The sequence below is a fragment of the Corvus hawaiiensis genome, chromosome 1 (assembly GCF_020740725.1).
Source record: "Corvus hawaiiensis isolate bCorHaw1 chromosome 1, bCorHaw1.pri.cur, whole genome shotgun sequence".
NCBI classification, from domain to species: domain Eukaryota; kingdom Metazoa; phylum Chordata; class Aves; order Passeriformes; family Corvidae; genus Corvus; species Corvus hawaiiensis.
The window spans coordinates 86,051,749-86,069,068 of record NC_063213.1 but is presented as its reverse complement, the minus strand read 5'-3'; the positions used below and the strand labels follow the sequence as shown (position 1 = coordinate 86,069,068).

At 39.5% G+C, this 17,320-nt stretch overlaps 1 protein-coding gene across 15 annotated transcripts in view; it reads right to left on the bottom strand.

The window, feature by feature from the left end:
* Window positions 1-2,933: 2,933 nt before the first annotated feature.
* IKZF1 (IKAROS family zinc finger 1) overlaps window positions 2,934-17,320 on the bottom strand; it is a 70,632-nt gene continuing 56,245 nt past the window's right edge. For 9 of the 15 annotated variants that reach the window (XM_048312430.1, XM_048312422.1, XM_048312441.1 and 6 more), the window contains 3 exons: window positions 16,007-16,132; window positions 11,520-11,654; window positions 2,934-7,327 (listed from right to left, as the gene is read on the bottom strand). In XM_048312430.1, the coding sequence (XP_048168387.1) occupies window positions 6,624-7,327; window positions 11,520-11,654; window positions 16,007-16,132 (965 nt within the window). In that variant the 3' untranslated portion in view covers window positions 2,934-6,623. The remainder of the gene's footprint in view (window positions 7,328-11,519; window positions 11,655-16,006; window positions 16,133-17,320) is intronic. The other 6 variants (XM_048312458.1, XM_048312516.1, XM_048312489.1 and 3 more) reach the window with 2 other exon arrangements.

The following is a 17,320-nucleotide window of genomic DNA, read 5'->3' as shown; positions in this document are numbered from 1 at the left end:
AGAAGTGAAAACTGTCAACTGTGCCCAGATCCATTCAGATCACTTCTAGGGACAGTTTTGATACCAAATTATCCTTGTTATGCAAAGTTCCTCACCAGCCGGCTGGTTCCCAGTTATGCATGGGGAGAAGCGGTGGCCACATCTGCTTCCCGTTTTGCCGTTTCGGAGACGAGCCATCTGTTTGGCCTCATCCCGAACAGCCTGCTTGGGGCTGATTAACTTCCTCACCCCCCCAGCCCCAGGCTCACTGTCTGCTGCAAGGTGTAGATTTTTTTCTACTTTTTTTCTTTTTTCTTCTCTAACTGCTCATAAACCAGAACCTTCACTTCTCTCCCAAGGGACAGGAAGGCGTTGGTTTGTGTGATTTGCAGCCACTACCAGTGGCAGGAACAGCAGCAGCTGCCCTCTATCATTCACATGTTTCATACGTGTGGTCAGGACAGATAAAACCAGGAATTGTTCCGTGTCCTGGGATGGCTGTAAAGCAGTGAGACCTTTCTGTATACGAAAAGAAAAAAAATAATTGCGATGTTAAATGCAGCAGAAATCTCGCTGCAGTTAACAGGGATCTCTTCATTTCGCAAGAGCGGGGTTTCAGTCATGCTCGTGCAGCCTTTTTTTGTTTAAATGTGATTAACTCCTGCCGTGTGAAGCCTGGCTTTGGATTTCTCACTTCCATCTATCCCACTCTCAGTGAAACTTTGCAAATTTTTGTCCTTCCTGTTTTCTGCGTGCCCATCTTCTGGCCATTACCTCAGGATTTCAGAAACACTGCACGTCTGCTGCTGCCAGCGACTCCGGTTCAGCAGCCCTGAAAAGTCAAAATCTGTGTGGCCAAAATAAAGAAGCATCAAAAATTGAAATTTAGAAATTGGGATAATGGATGTCCTGTTAAGATTAAGACTTCTGTTGTTTTCCACAGGCCAGGTCTGAGGAATTTTTGTCTTTCATGATGCATTTTGACCAGAATTTGTCATGTACCATTTTCCTTCCAGACAAGAAGCTTCCTGTGTTTCACGCTGGTGGACACAGCCTGGCTGCCCCATAGCAGGGAAGGATGCCCTGGAGATCTAACCCACAAGACAGGCATGAACAGTTTGTTCAGAAATCAAATATTTTGATTTTCCAGTTGCCACATTTTCAGTTTTCAAACTGTCGGTGCTGCTGCTGAAACGTGAAGCTTTCAGTGAAAGCTTTTCCTTTATTTTTGACCATCTCTCAAGCTGACAATATCCTCAGTGTATTGGCAAAGTCAGGAACATTTCTAACTCGTTTTCCCCAAGTGAGATGTTGAGTGATTCTCACACACACACACATGTATCAAAAAACCAGAAATTGTTACATTATCAGATCCACGTGCTCCAGGTCTGGCTCTGAGTTCTCATTTTGGTATCTCTAAAATAATCATGTGTCTTTTAGAGGATTTCTCAGTTCCAAAAACATTGTTTGTTGAGCACAGGTTAATGCTGTTTTGGTGTTTCGATGCTTATGTATGGATTGGGAAGCCAGTCTGGGCACTCGAGGCTGAAAATCCTCACCCCTGGTAGTTGCAGGTTTTGTCTGTATAACAATTTATATCTTGGCACCTGCCACAGTTTCTGATGTAATTTAGTCAAGCTATTGGAGTAGGAAAAAATATAAATATGATGATTTGAAGGAAGTCTTTGAAAAGTAATAGGTAAGATACCCAGGATAGATTTTTAGGTACACAAACTCGCATTTAAATCTGTGGATGTCTCTAACTCAAGGATTAAATAACACTGATTGAGAAGATTACATTTGGTCTGTTTTTGTGATTATTGTTATTAAACAGATGATATTTGTTTTGGAGAAAAATCGCCAGCTGAAACAGAAATTTGTAGTTTGTTTCATTAACTGAGAGCCAGTTATGATGGGAAACAAAGAAATTAGGATGTTAGTTCCTTCTTATATGATGTAGTCATAGTTTATGATGAAACTATACCACAAAAACTTAAGGAACTTAAGGAAAACTTAGATTTTGGGAACCTGTAAAACAATTAATTGCAATACCATTTGGGTTTGTTTTGGGGTTGTTTTTTTTTTCTTTTTAAAATCTCATTTTGTTCATAATAATACAGTTTAACAAATGGAAATATTTCTGAAACTTTATAAGTGGTGCCTTTTCTGAACAAAACACTGTTTGCATTAAATATGTGATGTGAAATTTACTGTGCTGGAATCTGAAGGAAACAGGGACACCCGCAGAGAAATCACCTTTGTTATGGCAAATAGTAGAAATAATTTCTCTGTGTTTTATTTTGAATTACCATGACTCTACATGCAGAAGTAATTGTGCTCTGTAATGACTCCATCAGGCTGGTGGGAGAGAAGGGTGTGAGGAGAAGGCTGGAGGAGAAGCATTTCTCCAAGTTGGCTGCTTGCAGGACATGGGTGATTTGGCTGGGCAGGGACACTCTGGATAGCAGGTGGCCAGTGCAGGACCTGATCTCCACTGGAGCTGCCTGAACAACTCTGCCTCATGTGAGTGCAGGGTGGAGACACAGCCTGGCTTTTTTTGGCTATGGAGGTTGGATTGCAAAGGCAGCATGGATGGACTCCCCATGGTGCGGGGACAACACTGGATGGACTCTCTGTGGTGTGGGGACCCCATGGGTGGACTCCCCATGGGGCTCTGTCTGCACCTCACCTCACTCTGTGCCCCCTCCCACACAGCCACCACCCCACAGACACAGAGCCTTCAGCTGTGCCCTACAACTCCTTCACCCATGAGGAGAGTCACAAAAATATTCTGGGGCTTGGGGTATTTACCTTGTTCTCTTGTCTCAAAAGATACATCTCTGTTTGCAGACATAATTTAATAACATTTCCAATTTTTATGAAATTTCTTTTTTTAAATACAATATTCTCAAAGAAAAATGAAGTTACAATATAAAACCACAGCAAAAAAAAAAAAAGGTGTAAATACAACTTTTTCTATTAGAAAAGGCAGTGCCTGGGGAAGGAATGGGAAGCAGTTATTTTTTACTTTTTTAAAACAGATACAAACTTAAAACCACTCACATATTTACTCCTTTTAAAGGTCAACTAAGCCGTATCAGGGTATTGCACCATAGCAAAAAAAGAGAAAAAAGGAGATTACACTAAACTTTTCTGAGGGCACAGTTTGTTTCAATGCACACAAACACAACATCCTATTTTCATGCCATCCTTGCATATGTTCATAAATAAAATTACTGAACCACTTGTTTCTAAACAAATTGAAGATGATTTTGTGCAAAAGAGAGAAAAAACACTGGAAAAAAACAAACCTAAAAAGGCCCTTTAGTGAACAGAAAATGCCATTTGCTCTGCCTTTAGACTATGGTCTGATACACTGTGTCTTAATACACTTACTTATACTACTGTACTGTTTATTATACAACATCAACATATTCTGTTATAGTATAAATAAGAAAACTCCAGAGCCAGGAAACAAACCCACTGTGAGTGACAGTGCATCATCATGTCATACAAACCATTTTAGATATGTATACACATACAAATGTATATAAAATATTAATGATACACAGAGCCACAGAGAGGGCATGTGCATGTTGACAAGAGGAGAAGACACAGGGACTCAGACACGTGCGTGTGTGCACAGAGATGTGGTGAAGGTAACAAACCTACCCGGGAATCAGAAATCACCTTTCAAAGCTGTGTTTGAGGCACACTTAAACTCCACTGGAGCTGTGCTTGTTTACACAGTTCTTGAACGTGGCTTCATTTGTGTCGGTTTTTGGAAAAAGCAAAGAAACAAAACCGCCTGAGTGAGCTTTTGTCCCCCTCCCCTGTATAGCTGGGGGAGTCTTAAAATGAATGGTGGAAAAAAATTACACCATGGGGTATATAGTGACCTAAATCTAAGAAGAACAGGAAGGAGGTCTAAGAGCAATAAAAGCAGAGTGTTTCTCTACAGCCAATGTCTGATCTCCAGGACTTTGCAGCAGGGCTGGGAAATTACTTTGTCCCCTCTCTGTGTTAATTTGGTGATTGGCATCAATCAAAATTGAAGAGGGGTAAGAACAGCTGAATGTATCCCTACCAGCTATGAAAAATGAACCCAAACTGTATTTATAAAAAGGAAAAATTAAAGGAAACTCGTCCATGTAAGTTACCCCCTTGAAAGACCTCTTCAGATCATTCCTATACAAAATATTTGGCAACATCTCCTTGCCAGGTACAGTCTGTCTTGAAGCTGAATGTGGAGCAGGCATTGATGACAAGACCATGGCTGGGGCATGAAAGTGGCCAGGGATTCCTTGTGCCCACCCCTCGTGCAGCCTCTTGGGCTGGAAGGTAACAAGCAATAAAGTGTCAGATGAGTTGTAATGTGGGAATACAGGGGATCAATAAAATCTTTTAAGTCAACCGAGTTCTAATGTGGGAATAGAGGTGATCACCTCCGGGCCTGTAGTTTACACTGCTCATGTTCGGGGATGACATGTACTAGTAATGTGTGTTTTCCCTGCTGTGGGTGTATGCACCAGTCTGTGGGCATTCATACACAGCATTCACCTCTGGTGACAAAGCCCTGCATTGTCAGGCTCTCTGTCCTGTACGTTCAGTGTAAAACCACCGCCATGCCCAGTGAAGCCAGTGCCTTACAGCTGGCACAGGCAGCCAAGGCTTGAGGTTCTGCAAGCACACATTTGTGATTCGCTGTTTCATCAGTGTCTTTCCTCAGCTTCAGTGTTGTTGCTCCTGACCTACACCTGCAAAAGTGAAAGCAGAAGGAGCTCGGCATGCCTGTAATAGTATGTGTATATAGGAAAGGTGTATCAAATATAGCTGCAAGTGTAGTATCAGGCCACATTGGCCCAGGTACAAGCAGTTTGTGGTCCCATCGAATCTGTTTTATAGTAAATACATGTGCTTTCATGCACTTGTGAATGGAAAATATGTAAATGTATGACAAGACTTCTTGTCTTGTTGGGTATTTGATTCTGTTTATTGCAAAATATCCATTCCTTATGCAGAGTGGAAGTATATATACATTAAGTTAATAAGATGGGTTATCTTTATGAATGTTGCCCAGGAAGTATTGCAGCACCAATGGCAGATTTTTATGCAGATGCTGCAGGAATTTCATTTTTGCCCAGTCTTAAAGCATGAGGGTGTTCAGGGAGAGAGATGAAATATTTGGAAGAGGAAGCTAAGCAGAAGCTTTATAAAAGAGGTTTTTTATTAGATATGTTTGGTGTTAAAATCTATTTGTCATAGAAGTTTTGATTCTAACTGAAGCTACAGTACCTGCAGCAGAACCCACCATGGAGAAAGCTCTTGGTGGACTTTGCTGCACTCTGCAAAGTGCTGCAGCCTCTGGTCTCCATTCTGCAAAAACCAACATTTTTTATACCTTAAGATTAGTTCCACTGAATTAAAAGTAACTCAAAGCACTTAGTGAAATGACTGGTTGGATGGGAAGTAAAGGCTCTCCACACCTTTGTGGTCCTTGGTCCCTCATTAAATGGCAAATGCCAGGAAAAAAGAAGACGGCTGCGAATTTTGACTGGCTGGTTTAATTCCTCTCAGTGCTTTAAAAATAATCAAGTGCAACATTTATGAGTAGAGTCACAAAATTTACAAGAGGACATCTTCTGTGCAAGCAAAATGGGATTTTTCTTTATATCTAAGAGAGGGACATTTGGATATTTTCCAGACAATTTAAAAAGATGAAAAATGTGCATAAGGAGACTCCCCACACATATATCTATCTACTTTCTCAACTGTACATCACACTTTTCTAAATAACTAAAACTTTAAAAAGAAAGAAAAGTTAAATACATTGTAACTCTTATATGCAGAGAAAGGAGGGGTTGCTTAACGAACAGTGGGGGTTTACTGGATAGGAACAGAAAATATTTATTCAAAGAAGAGCCACAATACCCTTTTTCTGTACATTAAATGCAATTCATACTTCACAGAGTATATTACAAGGGTGTTTCTTCTATCTTTTGCATTCCTGCTCGCCTGCCTAGTGACACAAACAGGGCATGTTGTGATGTCAATACCAGTAGCACCCTTGCAGGTGGAAATGTTCTTACCACCAAAGCAACTCAGAACCTTCTGGGTGGGGTGGGTCCCGTCCCACCCCAGCTGTCCATGAAGTCATCTGAGACGGGTCCCTCCATCTTTAGTTGAGTTCAATCTTCCCAAAAGAGTCAAATAATACCAGAAATCGAAACACATACATCTGGTAGAAGAGCCCTACTCTCAGGGTGTTATGAGAGAAAGCCTGGCCACTGCTGCCTGTTGTGTCCTTGTTGTGTGGAGCATCCTGCGCGTGGTTAAGAGTTCTGGCAAGGGGGGCTTGCAAGAATCATCAGTTCAGGGAAGGGCTTTCAGCTATGTGACTACAAAAGCTTCTACTTACATTACTAAAGGTTTTTGTTGATCAAACATTTTCAGTAAAAACTCATTTTAGAAAACTGAGTTGCAATGCATACTACCAAAATGAAATTCCTTTTCTTGTGGGAGAAGATTGCTGAACTTCTGATTCTCTTGTGACTTTTACTGTCCAGCTGACTTTTGCTTTGTTGCTGTCATGGCTTGTGCAGCTCCAGTAACGCAGCTGTTGAGGCTCGATCTGTGCCAGTGTTTTAACCCATGTGGAAACGATGCTCCCCTCGAGTTATGTGGGAAGAGAATTCGTACCTGTCCTGGCTGTGGTAGCCACACATGTTGCATTCAAAAGGATCGCGGAACCCGTGGCAGCCCATATGGATTGTATACATCACATGATCCAAGAAAAGGACTCGACAGTGTTCACACTTGTAAACTCTTACTTGCTCCCCATTGCTGCTGATCACTTTGAAAGCATCCTGGGAATTGTCAGTACCCGCTCTCAAGACATCGTATTGCCTGTTTTCTTCTTTGATAGAGATGCCATTTCTTGCATGGGCACCTATGTGGTTTGTCAGGTAGATCAAACCACTGCGCTCCTCATTATTGCTCTCTGTATCTGTTGAGTCTTGGCAGCTGTTGCTGGGAGAGACATCTCGTTCAGAGGAGACAGACTTGGCTTTGGAAAGCAGCAACAAGTTTTCCACTGCGCTGTCCTGAGGGAGGTTGGAGCGAACCGGATTGTCTCCGAGAGGTTTGTGGAGCTGATACATGGGGCTGATGACGGGCACCACCTCAGAGCCACCTGGCGGTGTCTGGACGAGGGGACGCAGGGACTCTGCCCCCAGGTAACTGATGGCGTTGTTGATGGCCTGGTCGATCACGTGTGTCTGCATGAGTTCATTCTCCTTCTCGTAGTTGATGCTGGCATCGTATGGAAGATCAGGCAAACATTTGTCACCTGCAGTGAAAAAGTGAGGAGTTAGAGGGTTAATTTCTACATAATTAAGGAAATGAACATCTTGGATTAATAAAACAGGGAAGAAGAGAGTTGACCACATCTGCCTCTGAAATCCACCTGAAGTATTCACAGCTCTCTAATACAGGTGTTCCGGAAAACGGCGGGTTGGTGGCATTTTTTAGCCTGCAAAATAATTTGAGGGCTTTGGAAAAGCAAATGGATGAAAGAAATTCTGGAAATTATTTATATGGAGACTCATGGGAGCTACAGATCAAATGCTTCATGTTGTCTTTTTCCTTTCTAACTGGTGTCCCTCATCTGCCTCCTTCAGTGAGCAGAGGCATTGCCTTTGTGGCTGGTGAAGCCGGTGCGCCAGCACAGCCACAGCGAGCTTGGCCTGATGCTTCAGAGCATGAAGCACATTATCAATATTTTTACTTAAAATATTACATTCTTAGACGAGAAATTGTATGGTTTAGTTTTAGACCTTCAGTTTCTTAGAAATAACCCACATCAGCAATGTGGTCATATATATGTCATTTTGGAGAAAAATCAATAAAAACTTTATTTTTCGTATTGCCACCATCCCCACGCACCTAACATAAGCCATGTTAGACACATTACCAGAAGCTACCCATGTTCCTAAATATTTTGTGTCAAAAAGTTGTGTACAGGCGTAACCAAGAATCACGGAAAAAATTTAAGTGCATGTGTAGTTGGAGCATATTTTGCCTACAAGGTAGAAAGCCCTATGTAGAGCAAGCTTACTTGTTACTGGTAACTTTGATTCTGATGGGATTCCAAAAGTAAGGAGTAAATCTCTAACTTTTTTTAGACTGCACTAATGCATATTTAGCTGGACACCCCAGTATGGAATGTTGAGTTTCACTACAATTTCCCCCAAATTGCTGGACAGATAGCAAAACATAGAAGGCAAAAGTTAGGAGTTAGAAAACTATTTAAATGCACAGATGCTGATTTTATGAACTTGAGCAGTCTTCTCTAACAGTGTAAACCATCAAAGTGATTACCAGGCCCTTAATAAATTCATGCAAAGATAAAGAGGTAAAAGATTTTCAGAGGTTCCTATGGTCTACCAATAACAGATTGTTGATAGTCTGGATGGATTTTCTGGCTCTTCAGATCTTGGGAAACACTAAAAGCCACAAACATCCCTGTGAGGTGCTGTCACTATTTCCTGATCACCATGAAATTTACTGGTAGGTCTTGGAAAGTCCTAATTTGTCAAAAGAAATGCTAACAGAGGTATGGAAATTTTACCGGAAGATCTGCACACTAATTTATCAACAATTTCCCACCCAGTTTCTACTCAGATTGACCATTCCAAGTCAGTGAAGAGACAAAAAACCTTCTAGCATGACACTTTTGCAATGATGGGGGCTAAAGTATAGGAAGTCCTGTGGTCTACCTTTCCCACAAAATATGGTTTCATACCAGTTCCATGCTCTGCAAGCAGAGAAAGAAATGCCCTGAGCATTGCGTAAGTTCCTATGGGGGATGTAGGGTACAGACACCTTCTGGCTGCTATGCTACACAAGTTTCCAGTTCCTCTTGTTTTCTTTCCCAATCATTCTGCCAATTTGGGGTGCAGTCCTTTTTATTCCAGATTTATCCTCTATAATGCTATAGTTTTCAGGCAGAGTTTCATGCTTAAGATTCAAAATAGGCATTGTAAAAGACTCTTGAATTAAATACAGAAAAACTCTCCTAATATGAATGTATGCACTTTATTCAAGGAGGAAAAAATGAGGTCAAAATCATTCATATTCCTTGGGCACTGCACACCACTGAAAAGTGGGACTGGTCGTCATTAAAAACAAAATTTTGGGCATCCAGAAAGCATGATTTAATATCTGTTTCTTGGGAAGCATTTGCTTTATGTAGCATAACTAGTTGGTAGTTGTGCTGAGAGGATCAAGTGTTCATAAGAAAAATATGCTTCCAAGCGAAGTACCTGAAACAGACACAAAGTTAGGGTAGGCAGGTACCATTTCTATATCTGAGCAATGCAGTAATACTTGCACTCATTAAAAATAATAGCTCATTTCTGTGGTTATTAGAGCATAAGTAAATTAAACTGCTAATGGTTTGATGCACTTCAAGGTTTGCACTGCTCAGGATTCTGCAGCAGGTACTTAAACAATAAAAATGCACTCAGTGCACGTGGGCACCTTTTCTCTTAGTATTTTTTAATCCCTCTCTGCTGCCTGTTCTTTTAAACATTATAACCACGTCAACCTTTCATGCAGTTCTCACTCTCTGGTTTGGATGGCCCAGTTCTTTTGGGTTTGGGAACAATTCCAGTTCGGAATACAGAGAGAATTTTACAGATAACTGGCTGAATTTGGTGAACAATCTCATTTTTGAAGGGTAATTAATTTATTCTTGAGAAAAACTAGTGAAGAAGAAGATGCTCCTTCCCTTATGTGAAGGATGCCATTTTACTCCTTCTCTCTGGAATTCAGCACAGGGATTGGGACAACATGATAATCTGCAAGAGCAATAAACACGTTTTAGTAGCCAAAAGCTCTCCTCACTGGCCAGCCCAATCTTGTGTTAATCAGGAATTCACCTACTGTATGAAGCAGCAGGTGAGGATTGGAAAGCAAAGGATTTGGGAGCATTTTCTTGTTAAAAAAGTTTTTCCTGTTGAAGGTTAGCAAATTCCCATAAATAAATATCTGCTGTCAGTAGGTTGTCTTCTTACACTGCACCCTGAAAAACTGACAGGAAAGTCTGCCCTCCTAAAGCACATAGTTAAGCTGGCTGTCTTTGCTGTTTCTTAGGGTGAACAGAGAAAAAGAGAACGAAATAGCCAGTCCACACCCAAGGATACATTGCATATAGGGTGCTTGCTAGTACCTTCTAAATTTTAGCACTTCTGGTCTTCCTGTAACTTTCATAGAATTAGTATCTTGCCGAATGCAAACAGTTACTGGAGTGTCTAAACTAGTCTGGTTGGCCTTACATACATATTATAGTTGATACATTTTTGGTAACTATTTCGACTACAACTTTTGCCCTTTTATAAACATAAGTGTTTCTTATCCTTGACTATCTCCTAGAATTGTTGCCTTCTTTTTGTTGCCTGGACTTGAAAAAAGCCTTGGAATTTAATTTAAAACCTTTTGTTGCACCTCCTGATGTAGCTGAAACTCCCCTTTCCTCATCTAGGAAATACTAGTTTTCCTTTCACCCTCGTGTCCTTGTTGAAGAAAGTATATTTGCATTTTCTGTCCCATAAACTGGTCTTTTTATTTGCCTTGACTTTTGACTGAAGACCTTCTTAATGTGTACTTTGTTTTAAAGACTTCAGTTTCATCTGATTTTCTCCTATAGAATATTTTTTAAAATGTACAGAGAATTAAAAAAGAACCTAACTAGATATGAGTCTATGCTGTCCTCTGATCTCCCATGTATTTATTTATTGAAGACTAACCCTACCTAGCTGACAAAATATTGTCTGTCGGTCTCACAAAACAGGTGTAATCCCTACTTAACACAGGCCTACTAAACAGAACAACATGAGTAGCCTTCATTTTTATAGGCTTAATGTCAAGTTTTTCATTGTTAAACAAGAACTGCTAGGTGCAAATGGGCATGAAGTTTTTGTATTGTTCATAGAATGTACTCAAAGGTCCTTTCATTTAGGTACTGTTCTCAGACATATCAGTTTGGGCTGTAAAAATAAACAGATTTTATTAAAGGGAGAAGGAATATTACCCAGTCTATGTTCAACTATTCACAAATGCTTTCAGAAACACCAATATGCCCAGATCTGAATGTCATTCAAGAATTCAATAAAATAACTCTGAAAGTGTGGTCAAATGCTATCCCAATAGGAAACTTCTCTTCCTATTTTCAGGTTCTTAAGGCAACTTCAAGAACCTGTCCAGATTTTGTAACGATCTGGTACATAAGCTTTTAAAAAGGCAGGAAAAAGACTTAAAATTGATCTCCAGATGTGGAAAATTAAACATGCAGAAATTTATGCTGGAGATATTTAGGTTTTTTTTTCTCCCAACACATCTCTGTATCTGCTTCTATAGAGATACATATTGTTAATTCAGCAAAACAAGTAAAATTATAAAGCAAAAGTAAAAATGCTGTGATTTTTTAGGGGGCTTTGTTTTATTTTATTTTTAGGAGACAGCAAACGTTTAACTCTTACCAACAAATTTCTGAGGCATAGAGCTCTTACGTTTGGCGACGTTACTTGCTAGTCTATCCAGCACGAGGGCTCTTTCTGACCCTATCTTGCACAGGTCTTCAGCCATTTCACTCTGGTTACTTTCGTCTTTTATGACTGAAATCAAATGACATCAGAAGGGTTAGGCAGGTTCCATTTTAATGGAACTGTTGTCTTAGGTTATTGTTTGTCAGTCAATGTCTTTTAGCTCCCAAGCAGCTGGAGGAAGGAGCTCAGCATATGAGACATAGGACGATTCTGCCTCTCGGTAACGAATTCCCTCATGCTCATTGATCTATGTACATGCTCATGTTTTCCTCATTTAGGACACAAAAATGAGATAGCAACTGCAAGGTTTCTCCCAGTATGTCACATAATCTCTTCACTCTTGTTCTACAGCCACTCTGCATTTCTGTGAAAAAATGAGGTCCTAACTTTATCCTGGACACAAAGCAGTTCACCTTTCCACTCTCCCACTGAAACCCCCCCCAACATCCCTCTGCACCTCTCCCAGTGAAACCCCGTGTATGATAATTGCTTCTTCAGCAGGAAAAATGGATAAACTTCTCAACTCCAGAAGTGGAAGATGTATTTGCAAGCTACACCAACCCTTGTCTCCAGCCCCTTTTATCCCCTAGCAAATACTTCAATACTTCTGTGATGCTATTCTAGACTTTAAATAACAATTTTAATTGATAAAATCACACCTTCAGTGGAACACTGATTTCCTATACTCAAACCTGTTTCCCAACCTCTTGCTGCTGCTGAGACTCTGTAGAATTAGAAGCTTAACTGTGAGGCTCTAGGAAAAGGAGACTATTTCACTTTCAGTATATTTTACTTCAGTACTTTCCTGCAGAAACAAAAGGGTTGTATGAAAATGCACTGCCAAAACAATGACTATGAAAAAGGTATGAAAAGGTATTTCTGACTTTCATCATCTCAGAGGAAGATGAATGCACCAAGATCAGAGCACAACTGCTCTGCTGGTGGGGATTTTTTTTGTTTGTGCGGTTTGGGGTTTTTTTTGTTTGCTTGTCAAGGGAGAAAGAAGGGTTAATTTTATTTTTATCTGCTACTAAGATATGGACATTTTTCCTGAACTTTTGAATTGCTATTAAAGGAAGATGCAAAAGATGATTTTTATACTTTGGTTCTAGGAGCTGTTTCAATTAGGTGCTCCACTCTGCTATATTTTGCCTTCTGTGCCTGCTGAGAATTTGTTTTATCACTGGATTTACTGGTTCACAGGACCCATTACCCTGGTACCTGGGTGTTTCTCAATAGCTGAGAGCACATCGTTGCAATCCAGTGTTACTCTGACAATATACCATAGCCATAAAAGGATGATTGTGAAAATGTTGTTGTTCCTGAAATATATGAAATCAGGTCTGATGGATACCTGTGACGGGCAGGTGAAGTGTCCTGTTCAACAGTGCCCTGCAATACCAAACTGAGGAGTACACAACTGGTTCTTGACTCCTTGCTGCAGCAGCACGTACTGCAGTGACAGTGACAATGAAAATGCCAATGCCAATGCCAGTTACAGGGAGTTTCATGGAATTATGTTCCAGCCCATAAGACACTAAAGATTGTAACCATTGCAAGAAATGAGAAGAATTTTGTCATGAAGGTGCAGAAGAGTAAAGGATGTTGATGGTACATAGCCACCATTGAACAAGCACACACTGGCATCTTGTGCTGGTCAAGGCCCGCAGGTACCACCTCAGGAAGAGACCTCAGGAAGAGAATGTTTTAAAGCAGATATTCAACAAAGAAACAAAAGACTGCATTTTTAGTTAAAAGTCTAAATGACCAAGAAATAACTATTTAGAATATAATAACATTCCTTTTCTAATCAGTTCAAAAGAGGATGAGTCATGTATTCAACAGTCAAACTTTCAAACTTCTAAAACTGTTATTAAAAAAGAGGGCAAATTGAATTCCATACTAATCCCCAGCACTTGTAACTGAAACCCTCTGAATTTTGCTACCAAATGGATAAATATTTCTTTATAATTTGGTGTCCGTGAACTGAAAAAAAAAATTATCTTTTCAATCAAAAATTCCCAGTGACTGAAGAACTGTAATTGACAGTTTTAAAATTACATAAACTACTTCTCCTGTTGTTTTACATAAGCCTGGTAAGACTTCAGCACACTTCTACTCAACTCAAATGAAAAACTCCAGATGATATCTCTAAGAGAAGAACTTCACATGGACAGTGAGATTATAGTCCTCCAAAATAAGAATTTTGCTATTAAATTCATCAGGTTCCAATTCTGTGTTATATTTCCTTCTCTTAAAGAAAGTAAACCAAAGTTAAAATGTAAGTACGATCTCTTGTTCCTGTTCTTCCTCCCTTTTATTCTATCTTTTCCTTATTTAAGTTCTTTCTCAATTACATTTGTTAGATTTACAAGCTGATGGAAAGCTTCTACAAGTTTCGGTCCTTTCAACTGACATTTTTTCTATGTGTACTGAAAAAGGTATTTAAAAATGCTTTAAAAAGCAATCCTGCTGTGGCAGAATGTCAAATCAGATGCTCTAGCAGATTTTTGTACCAACTTTTTTTTTGAGGCTGGGGGAAAAAATGGGTCTGAATAATGGCTCTGACAGATCCACATCACACCTTGAAATAGTATAAGAACAGTGGTATTATAGCTACTTGCTTTTCTAAATATACCATAGAATACATTAAAATTCACAGGACATCCACTCATTCTCAGCTGTTTTTTCTACATTTTCATCATGTAAAATATTAGGAAAAAATGAAGGAAAGCTTTATTTTTTAGAGATGTAAAGAATTGATTTATTAACTGAGGACTAAATTCCTTTAAGAGTGAAGTCTTTGGCTGAATATGACATCTACACCCTTAAGTAAATAATTTTTTTTCTAATTTGCAAAAGCCATCCTGTTATGTCAAATATAGAATGTGATGATACTTCCAGTATATACAAGAGGAAGTGATTCTTTCAAAGCATTAATCAATTCCTCAAGTTTTTATCCCTCTGAGTTATTAGATATTTAGTTGTAAGCTAGTGCAAGCTCTCCTGTCAGGATTTTATATAAACAAGGGTCAGTCTCTAAAACTTTTTCATTTCTTATTAAAGTTTATGATTCCTGACATAGTTTTCATCCTAATAAGAGTTTAGTAGTAGTTCAGCTACTCATTCACACATATTTTCAAGTTCTGTGTGCAGGCAGTTAAATCCAGGTGCCAGACACTGAAGACTGAAATCCCAAATCAGAATATTTGCTTCTAAATCCTGTCCCCTCTTTGAGAAATAAATATTGCTGCTTACTGTATATTATTACATTGAGGTTTTCTATTCATATATTCTCCAGCCCCTCAATAAAATTAGAAGGGGCACTGCTCTAACATGCTGTCTGCAGAAGCATCTCAGTTGTATTCACTGCTATCATTATGTGCATATCCTTTACATTATTTGATAGCATGTAAAAACATATTCAGGTTCTGTACAGATATAAAATATTAAATGAAGCATCATTGCAAATAGGGCAGAGAGAACCTTCCATTTTTGTTATTTGACAAACTAAATAACATATACTGACAGGATTACAAAGGTATGCAGGAAATGGAACTTGCTGGGTTTAAACTCCACCAGAGAAGCTGGATCTTCTCTATCTAAAACTGCACATGCAAGGGGACTTTGTAATTATAATTACTGTGATCAATCCCATGCAGATCATCTGGATCTTTGTTAAAAAAATTAATCCAAGCCCCAATATCTGCTTGCTCTCTTTCTGGGCATAGTTTTTTTAATATTCTCCAAGAAATAGACTACCTTCACCATTGCACTAGTCTCAACACAGATCCTCACCTCCTCCCAGTTTTCTTTTAAAGGGAAGCTTGGGAAGAAGGCTGTCAAGAAGTTATTAGCTGTTCTGGACTGTCTCAAGTCAAACTGCCTAAATTAAATATCTCTGGCTTTATGTCCTCTTGCTTGGCAGAGTGAGATCAAAGTCAGATTGTTCATCCTTGTTAGATGAGTTGTTCCCAGTGGTCAAGTAAGCCCTTTAAGCCATGCCTGGGAAGAAGATGTGCAGTGCAGAAGATTCTGCAGCCCTACCTAGAACACCAGCATTCAGTCTTTATTAAAAACACATCCACAAGTGTATTGCAATACAGGCCTCCAAGAGAAGGCAGTGAGGTGATATAGCCACATTGTCTTGAGATGACAAACTGATGATCTCCAGGCCTTGCAAGTGTTTTACTACATGTTTGAATTGTACTTTGGCTTTTTACTGGAACTAAACAAAACGAGACAACAGCCAAATGCTTCTCAAATAAAGCATAAATCCAGACACAGTATCATACATATGGGGGATGCATGTGCCTTCCCTAAGCAGAATTTGCTACAAATGGTACTACTGATTCTTTTGCACTCCCTTCTCTGCATTCATGACAGGACAGCAATATTCCCCAAATGGACACTTTTATTACCTGGATAGATGCTGCTTGAGAGATTCATGGTTTGCAGGTAGTTATGGCAGCGTTCTTTATGTTCTTCCAAAGAGCTGCGCTGCTTGTAACTGCGACCACAATATCCACACTTATGGGGTTTGCCAACTGGAGAAAACACAATTCAATATGAGATTCAGAAGAGGCATTCAACAGCATATTAACAATGGTAAGAACAAGAGAGAAAAAGCCCACCCCAAAAATAAAGCCATGCTGGGGTGAAGAAAGATTTTGTCAATTTAAAAAAATCTAAGTGAGAAACAGCTAATGGAAAACTGGCTGTATATCTTTACATCAACAGGCCAATTCTATGGGTGCTGCAAACTGATTTTAGATTATTCCGATCAGATAAAGACTGTGACATTAAATCTTTAAAAACAGCGTCTACACAGGTTAGAAACCAAGATACCTTCAGAGGTCTGGGAACAGTTGCTTTAGTGCCCAGTGGGACAGAGACTGCCAGTGGATGAACTGGTGGTGTAGGTAGACACTTGGCTGGAGGTCGGTTCTGGTGTAAACAGAACCAGCCCAACCCTTTTAAGACAATCTTAGATTTTGTGTGTTTTCTGCTTCTGGAAATTCAAGAGAAATGGCATGACAATTTCTTTTCTGTGTTACACCAATCCAGATCTAGCTGGTTCTAGGAATTTTGCACCAAAATACTGGTTTATGTACTTCTGGACTTGAATTTTCTGTCTTAACATGATAAGACAGTCACATAATATGTGATTTCACAATTTTAGATGGCTACACAGTTTAACTTCCAAATTTTATTTGCAGATTCTTAGGTGAAAATCAGATTCAGACATCGAACTTGTTTTATAATGTATTGGTGTCAATTTGCCAACTGCAGGAACTAATCATTATCTATAATTTAGCCACTGTCTCTTTAATTACAGAATCCGCAAAGTTTGCCAAGAGGGTCTAGGTGCAATTTCATATATATATACATGAAAAGCTATGTTTCAAATTGTGCATCCATGAAAATCAATATCAGCAAAGGAGAGGGAGGCAAAATACTATTTAAAATATATGTTTTCTTCAATCAGGCTGGGAAAAACAGGAAAAGTGGAAATTATTTTGGAAATTTGGGTCAACTCTAAGGATCTTATTATTCAATGTGAGTGCTAGAAAAGAATTTGCCTAGATTTTAGCAGCACAAAAACATAATTTTGAGAGCTCCCCTTCTGCCACCCAGAACCCAAAGCCAACTTTCACAGGTAATGTTACCAGTGTCAATTCCAGCAATGAGTATTGGAGGTCTCCCATCCAAATAGCAATTTGCATTTGCAGCTT